The following is a 15,860-nucleotide window of genomic DNA, read 5'->3' on the forward strand; positions in this document are numbered from 1 at the left end:
AAAATGATCAAAGCCATTCCAGTCTTTGATCGCCTCTATGTTCAGCTGGTGGAATTGCCAGCTGGTTGATCGGAACTCAGGAGATCCAGGTAAAGCAGCGATAGACAGTTGGAGGGCCAAGACGCCTGCAGGCATCATCCCAGTATAACCACTTGAAGTATAGTGACATATGTCGCTGGTCAGCGATGAAAAAAATGGATTTTTGTCTTCCCGTTAAATCCTATACCGTAAAAGTGGTTTAGACATTAATGGCTGTGTATTGAGTTATTTTGAGGGGACAGCAAATTTACACTGTTATACAAGCTGCACACTCACTACTTTATATTGTAGCAAAGTGTCATTTCTTCAGTGTTGTCACATGAAAAGATATAATAAAATACTGTATTAACAAAAATGTGAGGGGTGTACTTATTTTTTGTGAGATACTGTATTTGTTATATGAGTTTCTCTATTATGGTCCTTTACTGATCTATCATTTCAACTTTTTTCAGGTTTCTACCCAAATCACTGATCCACAATATAGTATTAAAATGGCCTTGGTTGGTACTTTTTCCTTGTAGACATCCACAGTACATGTGTCCTCCCCATGTAGCTGTGTTAAGATTATGTGCAGACCATAATCCCCTTTTATATCTTCTAATCTAGGAGTTTTACTGAATCATGTACTTTGAATTGTCGTCTTCTATACGTTATACAGTATGTCCCTTGCCCCAGTAGATATATATACACACACACATATAGCTTATTATTTTTATTATTTGGTGAAGGTTATTGGCAACATTTTTATTGCAGTACTTTTATTACATTTCTTTGTATATTTTTATGTAAGATTTAAAGAATTTTACTTTATTCTTTTTTTAACATTTTTTTTGATAGAGTCTTTATATTATGTATGTTGTTTATGTGTCTAAAGCCATATAGATCTATGGTGATTATATATTTTTTTACATCGACAGTCCTTTGTCCAATGCTATTTGTGTCTATGTACCGTTATTGCAGCTTTAGATAAGACAGTGCACACTGTCATTGTCCATCCATACACCTGTGCAGCCCACATCTTGCTTATACTTCCTTTTTGGCCTGCCCACTCCCATTTTCCCTGTTTATACAGGCTCTCTATACTGGGGATTATTTTATGAAGGAGCCTAATGTGCATGCTCTGAAACGCGTCACCATCCCTTTCCTGACACCACTTACGCCACGTGCATTCTACGCGAATGGCGTGCGTTCCACCATGGTTCGGGAAGTGGCGGCCATCTTGACTTACATAGTTACATAGTTAGTCAGGTTGAAAAAAGACAAGTCCATCTGGCTCAACCAATAAAAAGAAAAAAAAAATACAGTAATGAAAACCCAACCATACAATCCCATATACATAATCCTATACCCGCAGTTGAGCCAGAGGAAGGCGAAAAAACCCCAGCAAAGCATGATCCAATTTGCTACAGCAGGGGAAAGAAATTCCTTCCTGATCCCCCGAGAGGCAATCGGATATTCCCCGGATCAACTTTACCTAGAAATATTGGTACCCATTTATATTAAGTACACCCCGGAAAGAATTCAGGCCTTTTTTAAAGCAATCTAGTGAGCTAGCTAGAAGCCCCTCTGGAGGGAGTCTATTCCACATTTTCACAGCTCTTACGGTGAAGAAATCTTTCCGTATTTGGAGACAAAATCTGTTTTCCTCTAGACGTAAAGAGTGCCCCCTTGTCCTCTGTGTTGACCTTAAAGTGAACAACTCAACACCAAGTTCACTATATGGACCCCTTATGTATTTATACATGTTGATCATATCCCCCCTTAATCTCCTCTTCTCAAGAGAGAATAAATTCAGTTCCTCTAATTTTTTCTCCATGCCACCTATCAGTTTGGTTGCCCTTCTCTGCACTTTCTCCAGTTCCCTGATATCCTAAGAACTGGTGCCCAAAACTGAACTGCATATTCCAGATGAGGTCTTACTGATGATTTGTACAGGGGCAAAATTATATCTCTCTCTCTGGAGTCCATGCCTCTGTTAATACAAGACTTGGTGATCCTATCCTCCCTTGTAGCTGCTGGCTGGCACAGAGAGATGGAGAAACACTGACAGGAGCCCTGACAGGAATGTCCTGTTATGATAAGCCTACAAAATGTCCACTTCTTGTAACCATTTTTTTTAAAACTGTGATCCTGAATAAACTGCTGGCATGCTGCACTTAGGAGGCGCCTTCTTGCTTCTTTTCTGCTAGAGTTGCTTTTACTCTCTGAAGAACTGTCGTAGTGCCTTTTCCAGTTTTGTGATTACCATTTGGTTAATGATCCCACTGCATTCATATAGGATAGGTCCACCGGGCAGAAGTGCCCTGATACCTCTCTCTGATAAAAATGTTATATATTTCCCAGAGAAAAGTTGGTTGGCTTTTCTTGAATGGGAATGTCGGAAATGTTTCATTTGATCAGCGCCACAGTACTGATCAGTGTGTTCTGACAGAGAAGAAGGGAAGGAATCCTTTAACCACATTGAATGTGAGAATTTTTTTTAGATTAGTCAGCGGGTTGATAAAAAAAAAAAAAAATAATGGTACAGTTACTAGAATGCTTATGTCAGCTCTTAGCCGAACTGTCAAGCAATCAAATGGTTGGTGTCATAGCTGATCACATGTGCAATACCATGGCAACTGAAAATCAAACAAAGGCTAAGATAGCAGCTTCTTTGGATAGGAGGGTTTAGTTCCTTGGATAGGAGGGTTTAGTTCCGCTTTTAAGAAGCTTGCTGTACTTAGTTTGATATTTTAAAAGCATTTTAATGCAGTCTATTTGTTGTTCTAGATCTTTCATATATTGCAATTTAAAAACATTAAACAGTTGTATACCCAGTGAAGCGACTGGCCTCAGGTGATACACAAATGAAACAAACCCTCCTACATATGCTGTACCTGTTTATCTGTCTTAATTAGTCTTCAATTCTCTACATTAATTCATTCATTCAATACCCAGATTTTTTAAAGCTTTGTATTAGAGTGAAAAAGAATGCACTAACCAGAAAAATAAAATTGACAGCACCTATAACTCCCTGAACTTTGGGAGAAATAATGAATAAGTGAAAAATAAACTAGTGTGCTAAATAAAATTATGCATAAACACACATGAAATATAAAAAATGTTCACGTATTTTCTAAAGCTTGTGTGAGTTGTCAGAAAAAGGGGACGAGAAGCTGAGCTTAGTGAGGAGAGCTCTGAGAGCTGATTGGAGGTAAGGGACACATCCCTCTTCACACAGCACACATGAACAGAGCTGAGGCTATCCACTTCCAATTACTTTTTATCAGATATGTAATAAAATTTATACTTTTTATTTCATTTATTTTGGAGTTTCTTTCGTCTGATATGCCCATAATAGTCCCTTGATGTAGTGTTCTTAATTGAGACAAGTACACACTATAGAGGGATATGCTTTGTTTATATTTTATTTGTCTAAAGTTTACAACCACTTTAACTACTGGGCTAATTTTTGCCCAGCAAACATTTCAATAATTGCAGTATAGTAGGGCATAGAACAGTAGCTTCAGCTTAAAGTAATTGTAAAGTCCAGATTTTTTTTTTTTTTATTAAAATAGCAAACGTGTTATACTTACCTTCTCTGTGCAATGGTCTTGCACAGAAAAGCCCAGATCCTCCTCTTCTGGGGCCCCCCACTGGAGCTCCTGGTTCCTCCTAGTCCCTGTGTGCCCCCATAGCAAGCCATTTGATGAAAGGCTCCTGATGCTGCCACAGTCCCTATGAGAAGGGGAAGAGAAGACTGCAGACAGGCACAGCGCTGGATCCCCGATAGGCTCAGTTACATGTTTAGAGAGGGGGGTTAGGGAATTAGTGGGGAGTTTTTTTTATCCTAATGTAGGGAATGCATTAGGGTAAACAAAAACACCCAGCCTTTAGAACCACTTTAATACTGTGGCTTATATCTCATTAGAATGAATGAGGTCATCTATTTTAAGAAGCCTTTACCTGAAGTGGGCAAAATATATGAAATCCTAGAACAGTGATGGTGAACCTTGGCACCCCAGATGTTTTAGAACTACATTTCCCATGATTCTAAACTTCACTGCAGAGTACATGAGCATCATGGGAGTTGTAGTTCCAAAACATCTGGTTTGCCACCACGGTCCTAGAATGTGTCTCCTGACTCTGGTGGAATCTGTAGTAAGCAACGAGGAGGAGAAAATATAAACTAGTCTGAAATCTGACTGATTCAAAATAACCACAAATATTTATTAGCTAGAATTAGTCATATAAAGCAAAATTTGTCTAAACTGAACTCTCAAGGATCTACTTATATATTAGAATAAGATCAATATAAATTATGAAGGCTAAGGGAAAAATTCACCTTTGTAACATGTTACACGCATATTTATAGTATATGTTAACATACAGCACTTGTCACAACTCCCCTCACAACCCACCACATTTCAATGACAGTGGGCAGGGGAAACTCTCCCTACACCCACTGTAACAATTTGAAAACAGCACGGCTACACAGGGCCTTATTTATTCAGAGTTCTGTGAATGAATGAGCTACAAGTACTGTCAGCCACTGTGGCAGACGGTTTGTAGTTCTCAATGAATTGTGAGGGCGCTGGGGAGCGCTCTGGTAGTTCAATTATTCTTGCAATTCAGTAACGCTTGCTTTACATGAGCTTCAGCTTGTATAAGATCAGTGTGCACGGAAAGCTTTTAATGCATTTGAAGAGCTTTCAGCAAGCTTTGGTAAAGCTTTTCAAACACCCTTCAGCTCCAGTTTGTAAATGCTGAACATAAATCTTAATGAAAGGGCTGATTACCACTTTAACCACTTAAGGACTGGAAGGTTATAACCCCTTAATGACCAGGCCATTTTTTGCGATACAGCACTGCGTTACTTTAACTGACAATTGCGCTGTTGTGCAACGCTGTGCCCAAATAAAATTGATGCCCTTTTTTTCCCCACAAATAGAGATTTATTTTGATGGCATTTGATCACCTTTTTATTTTTTGCGCTATAAAAAAAAAAAAAAAAGAGCGACAATTCTGAAAAAAAAAAAAAATATTTATAATATATATATATATATATATATATATATATATATATATATATATATATATATATATATATATATATATATATATATTTATTTTTTTTTTTTTTTTTTTTTTTTTTTTTTTTTTTTTTTTTTTTTTTACCTTCTGCTATAAAACATTCCCAATAAAAAAATTAAAGAAATCAAATGTTTTCATAATTTTAGGTCAATATGTATTCTGCTACATATTTTTGGTAAAAAAAATCCCAATAAGTGTTTATTGGTTTGCGCAAAAGTTATAGCGTCTACAAACTAGGGGAAAGATTTATGTCACGTTTATTTTTTTAACTAGTAATGGTGGCGATCCACGATTTTTTAGCGGGACTGCGACATTGCAGCGGACAGATCGGACACCTAACTGACATTTGATTTTTGGGAGGACCAGTGACATTACTACAGTAATCAGTGCTAAAAATATGCACTGTTACTGTATTAAATGACACTGGCAGGGATGGGGTCAACACCAGGGGCGATCAAAGAGTTAAACGTGTGCCTAGGGGGTGCTTTCTAAAGGTGTTGGGATGGGCTCACTGGATGAACACAGAGACCTGTGTTCCTAAATATGAGGAACACAGGATCCCTGTGTTCAGCACTCACAGAACAGCAGTCTGCCATGTTTACATCGGCAGACGGCCTTTCTGTTTTCACGGTGAGCGATCGCGGAAGCCCAGTGGACATCCCGGCCGCCGACTCGCTGATTGGCTCCCCCTCTAGCCAATTGGCGTGTGCGTGCGCCTCCGGCGGTGCGTGCCCTCACTACTGCTACACGAAGCGACGTACATCGTTTCACGTAACAAAGCCGACCTGCTGCAGTAAAACTAAAGCGGCTGCTAGCAGACTGTAGCGCTACTTTAAGCTTGTTGAAAGCCTGTCAAAGCCTGATAGCAGCTTGTTTAAAGAGACAATTAACACTCCTATTAAGATCTCTTTATAACAACATTTCAAACAAGCACTGAAAAGCCCTTTAAATGCTTTGAGAAAGCTGTCTGAAGCTTGACAAAACCTTTCAAAAGTTTGTTGAAATTTTCATAAAAGCTTGCTTTTCAACCTGCAACTGTGTGCAGGAGCCTGGCACTGTACCCGCGATCTGCTGATCCTTACAGGCTGCAGTGTAAAATAAATAACACATGCACATTTTCTTACCTGCAAAAGGATGTGCATTTCTTCTTATTATTATTTTTTATAAAACGGTGAACTTATCCTTTAAGAATTTATCCAAACAAAATAATATATGAAAATCATGCTTATTACAGATCGAATTCTTACAGCATACCACTTTAATAACATGCAATGAAAGCTCTGTGTGTTTACCTTAATTTCAGAGAAATCGAAGGGCCAGGATCTATTGCACATTTGTGCCTTATCAGTCCTAAAAAAAAAAAAAAAAAAAAAAGTTTAAAAATATAATAGCTAAATAAATAATATAAGAACCAAAGAGACGGATTTAAAGGATGAACACAAGCATGCAATTTTAAAGGCATACAAAAGCTAAAGCCCCAAAACTGGTTATAAATCCATTTCTGCTTTGGGCCTGAATTTGGAAAAAAACGTTGTCATTGCTGACGCAACACATACAGTAGATGCATTTTTTTTGGCAATTTAAAGACAAAGATATAATACGCATAGTTTTTGCTCGTGTTTTATCAGTTTTATTTTGAAAACAACAACAGTTAGGCTTCTTTCACACGGATGTCCGTATATCATCCCATCCGTTTGCGGGTTATTTACGGACATAATGCATGTCAATGGGATTGCGAATGTCAGCGGATGACCATCCGCTGACATCTGATTTGCATCCTCTCAGTTCTGTTCCGTTTTTTGGAATGGAACAGAACCCTATTTTTCTTCCGCTTAAAAAACGGAAAGGACGCAAAATCAGATGTCAGCGGTGTCATCCGCAATCCCATAGACATACATTATGTCCGTATATAATCCGCAAATGGATGGGATGATATACGGACATACGGACCGGATGACAAAAGGGTCATCCGTGTCCGTAAAAAAAAAAAAGTGCCGGAGCGGATCAAAATATGGTCCGCTCCGTGTGAAAGGACCCTTACTGTTAAAATAATGACTATTACCGTAAATAGAAGTAGATTTATGGTGTGGAGTTTTGGTAATAAAATTAAAATTATTTTTTTTAATTTTTGGGTATTTCTTTTTTAATATGATGCTACAAAAACAAATAAAAGTATTTGCATATGAATGGTAAAAAAAAAAAAAAATCTGCAAAAACATAAAAGCTAACAGGAGAAGGGGACATAACTGAGGTTGACAAGGGGTTCAACAGGAACAATTTTAACCATTTGCCGACTACTAGCAGTACATATACTATGGCAGGTTGGCTCTATTGCGCGAAACGACATACCTGTATGTTGTTTCGTGCAATAGCCAGCGTGGGCCAACGTGCACGCCGATTGGCCATCCGCGATCACTCCCCAAAGAGAAAGAACAGCGGTCTGTCGATGTAAACAAGGCAGACCACCGTTCTGTTACAAGTGAACACAGTGATCTTGTGTTCTTGCTATTTAGGAACACTGATCTATGTTCATCTAGTGAGTCCATCCCCCACACAGTTAGAAAGCATCCCCTAGGGACACACTTAACCTTTTGATTGCCCCTGGTGTTAACCCCTTCCCTGCCAGTGTCATTAGTACAGTAACAGCATATTTTTAGACTGATTACTGTAGTAATGTCACTGGTTCCCTTAAAAGTGTCAGTTAGGCGTCCGATCTGTTGGCCGCAATGTCACAGTCCCGCAAAGAAAAAAAAAAAAGCGCAGATCGCCATCATTACTAGTAAAAAAAAATAAAAATATCTAAAAATGCCATAAATCTATCACCTAGTTTGTAAACACGACGACTTTTGCGCAAATCAATCAATTTACGCTTATTGGGATTTTTTTTTTTTTACCAAAAATATGTAGCAGAATGAATACACATTGTCCTAAATTGATGAAGAAATTAGATTATCTACATTTTTTTTATTGGATAGATTTTATAGCAGAAAGTAAAAAATATTGTTTGTTTTTTCAAAATTGTTGGTCTTTTTTTTCTTTTTCTAGTTCAAAAAATAAAAACTACAGAGGTGATCAAATACCACCAAAAGAAAGCTCTATTTATGGGGGAAAAAAATAGGACATCAATGTTATATATTTGAGTACAGCATCGCATGACCGGGCAGTTGTCAGTTAAAATAATGCAGTGCCATATCGCAAAAATTTGGTCATTAAGGGGGGAAAACTTTCTGGTCCAGAATTAGTTAATACACCTATTTATACCTATTTATACTTCTACAAGGTTTGAGCTACATATAAAAAAAATAAATCAAAATAAATACAATGTATTTATGAAATAAGCTGGCAAGCTGGCTGTTTGCCACTGTTTCCAGCAGAGACCAGGAGGGCCAGGTACAGAGACCATTAAAAGTTATACCCAAGGTACACAGATTAAAATTTTTTGGGTGTACCTCATATGTCTAAAGGCCCAGTTCACACACAAACACACAGCAACTGTAACAACTTACTGTGCAGCGGCTGTCTGTTTGGCTGAAGTGAACTGGCAGTAGGAGGCGATGTGGTGCACAATTCAACATCACACAGCTTCCCTTTTTTTCTACCAAACTTTATTTGGAGTGCACAAAAGCGACACCTAATTCATGTTATTGTACAGCAGTGCAGTGTTTTGTGCTGCTGTACAGTGACCTTGATCTTGTCCAGTGCGCCGCAATAAAATATAGCATGTCTGCATTTTATCGCAGATCACTGCAGTACAGCTCCAGCTGCGTTTCAGTGGGAAAACAATTGTTTTCTGTGTCCTAGCGGTGACTATTGTTCCTCCCCTGCAGAAAAATGTCAGTCTCTGCACAAGTGTAAATTGGTTCTAAAATCTGTAACAAGTTAAAGTGGTTGTAAAGCTTTGACATAAAATATGAACAAAACATATTCTCACATAAGTGTGTACTTCTGACAAGTTTGTACACCAAGCGGTAAAAGGTGACAGCACCCAGCCTGTGATTGACAGCCTTAGCTCTTTTCCATTGTGCTTTGTAAGGTGGGGTGTGTCCCTTACCTCCAATCAGCTCTCCTTACTGAGCTCTGCAGAGTATCTTCAGCAACCCGCCCCCTGCTTTCTGAAAGCTCAGACAAGCTGTTTAAATTCTGGACTTTGATCAGCTGTTGGGAAGACTGCAGATAAACAGATATGACTTATGTGGGAGGATTGGTTTCATCTTTGTGTATTACCCGAGGCCAGTCACTTAGTCACTTCACTGGGTATACAGTATTTAAGAGTTATGTAATGGTTTGTAACCACTTTAAAGGTGAAATCCTTTACAGTTTTCCTGATGTACTCCCAGGTGGACAAACCACTATAGCAATAAAAAATAAAGGGATTTTTGACTTACCTTAAAATCCATTTCTCTGGTGTTCATTGACGGACAGAGCTCCTGATCTTCTTAACCATTGGGTTATACTGCCCCCTACCGGAGTAGGTCACTAGGCAGAAAAAAAGTCTGGCTACGCCTATGGGCAGTTCCAGGGGGTATACTCCCTCTCTCTGCTATAGGTACTCAGTTTTGTTACAAGCAGTGTCAAGAGAATTACAACTCCACAGAGGGGCGGGTGCTGTGTCCGCCAATGAACATCAGAGAAATGGATTTTACGGTAAGTCAAAAATCCCATTTTCTCTTTCGTTCATTGACGGACATAGCTCCTTATCTACTTGACCATTAGCTAAACAGCTAAAAAGAAGGGAACAGCTAAAAAGAAATTCCCAAGGCTAACTATAGCCAACCTGGTAAACAGGAGCTCAACCAAAACAACTGGAGCTCACCTGAAAAAAAAAAAAAAAATACACCCCCAAAGAAGACCAGATCCTCTAAACAGCAGCCTGCAAAAACCTTGCAGCCAAAGGAAGCACCTGCAGATGCCAACACGTCCACTTTATAGAACTTTGTGAAAGTGTGCACCGGCGACCAGGTGGCGGCCTTGCAAACATGTGTCACTGACACCTGATGACGGAAAGCCCAGGAGGCACTGAGTGCCAGAGTAGAATGCGCCTTGACAGGGAAAGGAAGAACCTGAACCACCGTCTGTCTGATACATCTGGAAATGGTCGCAGAGGAAACAGACAACCCTTTACGAGGTCCATCTTTGAGCACAAATAGTGAGTCTGACTTCCTATAGGCACACCCTAATAGCCTGGTCCACATCCAGAGCATGCAAAGCAATTTCCTTTGGATGTGTTGGCCTGGGACACAGGGAAGGCAACACAATGTCTTAATTCACATGAAAATCAGAGACAACCTGAGGAAGAAACGACGGACAGGGGGCGAAGAACCACCTAATCCCTATGAACCACCAGTAAGGTGAACATGAGGATAACGCCACCAACTTTGAAACCCTGCGCGCAAAGGTGAAAGCCACCAAAAAGGCCACCTTCTGGGACAGCGTAAGTAGGGGAATCTCCCAAAGATTCTCAAAAAGAGGTTTCTGGAGGACTGAGCGCACCAAATCGAGATCCAAGGCAGCAACAGAGACCATACTGGAGTTGTCAAGTGCCTAACTCCCTGAGGAAAAGCACGCACCAGGGAGTATGTGGCCAAGGGCTGCTGAAATAAGACCGCTAAGGCCGACACCTGACTCGATAGTACTCAAGGCCAGTTTCTGCTCAACCCCCCGTTGAAGGAAGGTCAAGATCCGAGCCACCGAACAAGAGGGAGGATGAACCCCAAGAGACTCACACCACACAATATACGTCTTCCACGTACGGTGGTAGATCTTCCTAGAAGTAGATTTTCTAGCTTTTAACAGCGTTGGAAACACCAACTCAGACAAACATCCATCCATCAGCACCTGGCATTCAACAGCCAAGCCATCAAAGCCAGTGACTGTAAAGCAGGATGGAAGATTGGTCCTTGGGATAGCAGATCCTCCCTGAGAGGAAGCTTTCAAGGAACGTCGGTGACCAGCCGCACCAGATCGGCGTACCAAGCCCGGCAAGGTCAGTCCGCACCACTAAGATGACCGGCATGCCTTCTGCCTTGATACTGCGTAGAAGTCTTGGCAGAACCTTAAGAGGAGGGAAGGCGTAAATCAGATGAAACTGAACCAAGAGGCCACCAGCACATCTGTGGCGTACGCCAGAGGATCCCGCGACCGAGCCACAAACCTCTACACCTTTCTGTTGAGCCGGGAAGCCAACAGATCCACCTCGGGGAGGCTCCACAGGAGACACAACTGATGAAATACCTTCAGATGAAGAGACCACTCTTCTTGGTCCAATGCCTGTCGACTGAGGTAATCTGCCTGCCAGTTTTCCACCCCAGGAATGTGTATGGCGGAGAGAGGTGGAACAAACCATTCTGCCCACCATAGAATGCCGGCTATCCCCAGAGCCGCCATGACACTTTTCGTGCCCCCTTGGTGACTGACATAAGCCATGGCCATGGCATTGTCCAATTGAATGCGTACTGGACATCCCTGAAGCGATCCATCCAATGGTCCAGGCAAAGTCTGATCGCTCGGAGTTACGAAGTTCTAAGACATTGATCGGTAGTCTGGACTCTTCCAGTATCTGGATCACTTGAGCAGAATTCTTGCAGAGGATGCCCTCCCAGCTGGACAGGCTGGCATCCGTGGTGTCCAATACAAAAGGAGGAAGGATGAATGGATGAGGAATAGGCTGCACTCCCGTAAGATGCAATTTCAAAAAGGTTTATTCAGGAGAAAATGAAATAAAATAAGCACAGATGGTACAAGGCTTACAGCAGGGGACAAAAGGTGATGCGTTTCACACCATGTTCCACTGTGAGCACGGGATTCAAAATCACTAGGGGAGAGAAAATTGGCTAATGAAGGAGCTCGTCGGGACACAGTTTTTACCCTGGACAGAATTTTTTTTATAACATTCATCCTCATCTAGAATAGACACATGTCGTTCGATCACTTTTTTAATCTTATGATATGGGTTTGTAATGTGTATACTTTTATACAGTTTAGCTGTATCTCTTTGCCGTTTTCTTTGCTTTGTTTTTTTCTCTTTTTTTTAATTTTTACAGAGAACAGAAATGAGTGAGTGTCTCGAAGACAAGGAATAAAAGAACACATGCATTCAATCACTGGGGCAGCACGTCTGTAATTAACTGCTAATAATTTAATGACCATGTGATTTGATGCCTATATATTTTGTCTATGTGATTGCATGTGTATGGTTATGACAAAGCACGCAAGTCGTGTGAAACGCGTCACCTTTTGTCCCCTGCTGTAAGCCTTGGACCATCTGTGCTTATTTTATTCTGTTTTCTCCTGAATACTCATTTTTGAAATTGCATCTTACGGGAGTGCAGCCAATTCCTCATCCATTCATCCATGATTTTCTGCAGCAGTGGCGGAAACCTCGGGTTGGATGTTTGTCCACTTTCAGCCCAGCAGACTCACCTGGAGCAGTGTTACCTGCATTTGATTCACAAGGGGAGGAAGGATTTGCTCAGCCATAGTGCCAGAGAAAGAAGCCACAATATCAGGGACGACTCCGTTCCCCGGCTCAGCCGGATCTGATTGTCCAGAGACTGCGGAGTCTTGTCCCATTTGGCCAGAATCTCCCTTTGCAGGGACCTCGTATAGAACTGTGCAAACGGAACAGCCTCAAAGATAGGCACCATCAGGCCCAGCAACCGCATGAAAATCCAGAGGGATGACCATCTGCTGGACAGCAGGAGACGAATTGCAGCCTGCAATTTCTGGAGTTTGTTCAGAGGAAGGAGCACTCTGGCTAAGGCCGTGTCCAGCTTAAAGCCCCATATAGCCCAGCTTATGGACGAAACCAGAGCAAACTTCTGAAAAATCAGAATTCAGCCAAACTCCCTCAAGCTTGTATGGTGATTTCCAAATTTTCCACCAGAGCAGTAGGAGACTCCGCTCACAGAAGGAGGAAATCCAAGTAGCCCAGCACCGGAATCCCTCATTGGCATAACACTGCTGGCACCGGGGCAAACACTTTCGTGAAGACCCGAGGAGCAGAGGAGAGACCAAGAGGTAACGCCACAAATTAATAATGCTTCTCTCCATGGCAAAACGAAGTACGCGCAGGAGACTGATACATATTGGAATGTGAAGGTAAGCATCCTTGATGTCGATGGAGGCAAGAAAAATTCCCCTGATGCAGGGAAGCTGCCACCGTGTGAGCGGACTCCATTCTGAATTTCTGCACCTGTACAAAGCAGTTCACCGCCTTGAGGTCCAGTATTGGACGCACCTTGCGTTCCTTCCTGCGGACTGTAAACAGGTTTGAGTAAAACCCCTAAAAATGTTCTGAAGTCGGAACCGGGACATTCACTTAAAAGTAAAAGGTCTTGCACCGCCCCAAAAAGAGCCTGTAAGTGGACCGGGGACAGTTGCACGTCGAAAGGAAGAACCTTACTGGAGGGTATCAACAAAACTCAATCCTGTAGCCTTGACCGAATGACCTTGTGGACCCACTTGTTCTTGTACCAGGGGAGTCCACGGGTCCGGGAACCAGCGAAGACATCCCCCCACCCCAGATACGGGTGAGGGCGCACCTTCCTGGAGAAGCTCACATTTGACTTGCCAGACCAAGTTCACTCCGATCTCCCAGAAGAAGCCCTGAAGGGCTTCGATTCCCTGTCAGTCAACCGTGAGGGACGAAACAACTTTTTATAAGCCGAGAAGGAGGGCCCACGTCTACGACGAGGGTCCTTACCCTTAGTAGCCTGCCGAAGAAAGGTACTCTTCCCCACTGAGACCTTTAATGATGTTATCCAGGGTAGCTAAAAAAAAAAACAGGCAATACACAGACCAGCATTTGAGCCAAAAGACACGCTAAAGGACCACTGCCGAATCAGAGAGCCGAGCCACTAGGCGAGCCACAAAGGAGGCATCACAGATAAACTGCAGTCCCTGGACCAGCTGGTCCGCCAGCTCAGCAAAGGCAGGGGGGAGCTGTTCTTCCAGGTCACGGCATAAAAGTTTAGACCACTCAGAGTTTGCGACACTAGGGCAATGGTGAATACTGGCCTCAGTGCCGAACTAGCGAGAGTATACACATTGCGGGCCACAGCCTCCACCTCCCTGTCAGCCAGATTCTTATAGCCCAGGAACTCTTCAACCGGAATCATGGTTGCCTTGTTCAATCTGGAAACTGGAGGGCCACTACCAGTGGAACAGTTCACTTCTTAATAAGGGACTCCTCATAGGGGTATCGCCTAGCAAATCGCTTAGGGACCCCGAGGGGACGCTTTGGTCGTCCCCACGCTTTAGCGACAATTCTGTCAAAATAGGCGGGGAAAGGAAATACCTTCGCCACTCTGGATGGCTGGTGAGTGCCAAAGGGAACCTGCACTTCCATCTTTAAGGTCTCACGCACAGATACAACCAGCACCTTTTCGTGCGTGGTTGCAGATGTGAAGGAATCGTCCTCACTATCTGAGGATTCCAGGCGTGTGGGCACAGACCTAACAGGGTGACCTACGTCCACAGCGGCTGAATCAGATTCAGGATCTGATGAGACAAATGAGGCAGGGGAAGGCTGGTTGGGGAGGCGCTTTTTGCTAGCTGTCACGCGAAAGCCACCTCCACCTCGGACACAAAGGGCTCAGTGCATCGATGGACGATTGGGACCCGGAGGGCCCTGCAGCCTCAGAGAGGGGATTAGGTGGGGAGATGTGCTCCAAAGACTCCATGAGTCACCAGGGGGACCCCACAAAAAGTGTAACACACATTGCTAAGGGACAACCCCCACCACGCTGGCAGCAGCACCCGGTCACCAGGCACAAAGCACCAAGCGATCCTCAGCAGAGAGGAAGAGGACCCCACCAGACTCACCACCCAGCAGAAACAGGCATCTGCAGCCACCAGAATAATCTAACTACACACGCAGCGATCAGAAAGTGAAAATATGTCAGAATCAGCAACAGGGGATAGGGAGGGGCTCCCGCCGCTATTTTCAATGGCAAACCACCGCAAAATGGCCGCTGGACTACAGAAACATGGCCGCCATGCATTGAGCACACAGGCTACAAGAAAATGGCGGCCTCACAAGGCTCTCAGGGACCCAGGAGGGACTCCTAGGCCTCAAGGACAGGCCCAGGCAGGAGCCCCCACCAGGTACAACCACCCCCCCACACAGTCACTCGTCTGGTCGCTGGCAAGGCACCCCACCCCAACACCAGCATAGCACCCTGCCCTCACCCCAGGAGGTGGACCAGACCACCCACACAGAGACCCGGTCATATGCGACCTAGTGAGGCGTTTAACTCGCAGGCCAGCCCATGTTACGGACGAACGAGCCCGGAGCTGAGGTCTGCGCGCGCTTGCTGGCCAGACTGGGGTAAACAATGGATCTAGATTATCCAGCCCTTTGCCCAGTCGGGCAGTTGATTGCAGATCTCACAGGAAAAAAACAGGAGAAAAATTTCTATCTAAAAAGAAAAAAATGCCAGGACCAGAGATCACAGCAAGGAACTAGGTCCTTACTCCTGACTAGTCAAAAAAAAAAAAAAAAAACTGAGTACCTATAGCAGAGAGAGGGAGTATACCCCCTGGGACTGCCCATAGACGTAGTCAGACTTTTTTCTGCCTAGTGTCCTACTCCTGTAGGGGGCAGTATAACCTGATGTTTAAGAAGATCAGGAGCGGTGTCCGTCAATGAACGAAAGAGAAATAAGATTTTGAGAATGTGAAATATCTATTTTTTTTGTAGAAATCCACCTCCATTCAGGTCAACTATAGCTTTTAGCAAACTTTATTTC

The 15,860-nt window shown here is 42.9% G+C and overlaps 1 protein-coding gene across 1 annotated transcript in view; it reads right to left on the reverse strand.

Annotated features, from left to right (window-relative positions):
• The window catches only part of RNASET2 (ribonuclease T2), a 108,637-nt gene that overhangs the window by 50,641 nt on the left and 42,136 nt on the right, over window positions 1-15,860 (reverse strand). Inside the window, exon 5 of the mRNA XM_082252533.1 lies at window positions 6,405-6,462. Coding sequence (XP_082108659.1) covers window positions 6,405-6,462 — 58 coding nt within the window. The remainder of the gene's footprint in view (window positions 1-6,404; window positions 6,463-15,860) is intronic.

This window comes from Pelophylax lessonae, assembly GCF_965119305.1.
Source record: "Pelophylax lessonae genome assembly, chromosome: 3".
Lineage (NCBI taxonomy): Eukaryota > Metazoa > Chordata > Amphibia > Anura > Ranidae > Pelophylax > Pelophylax lessonae.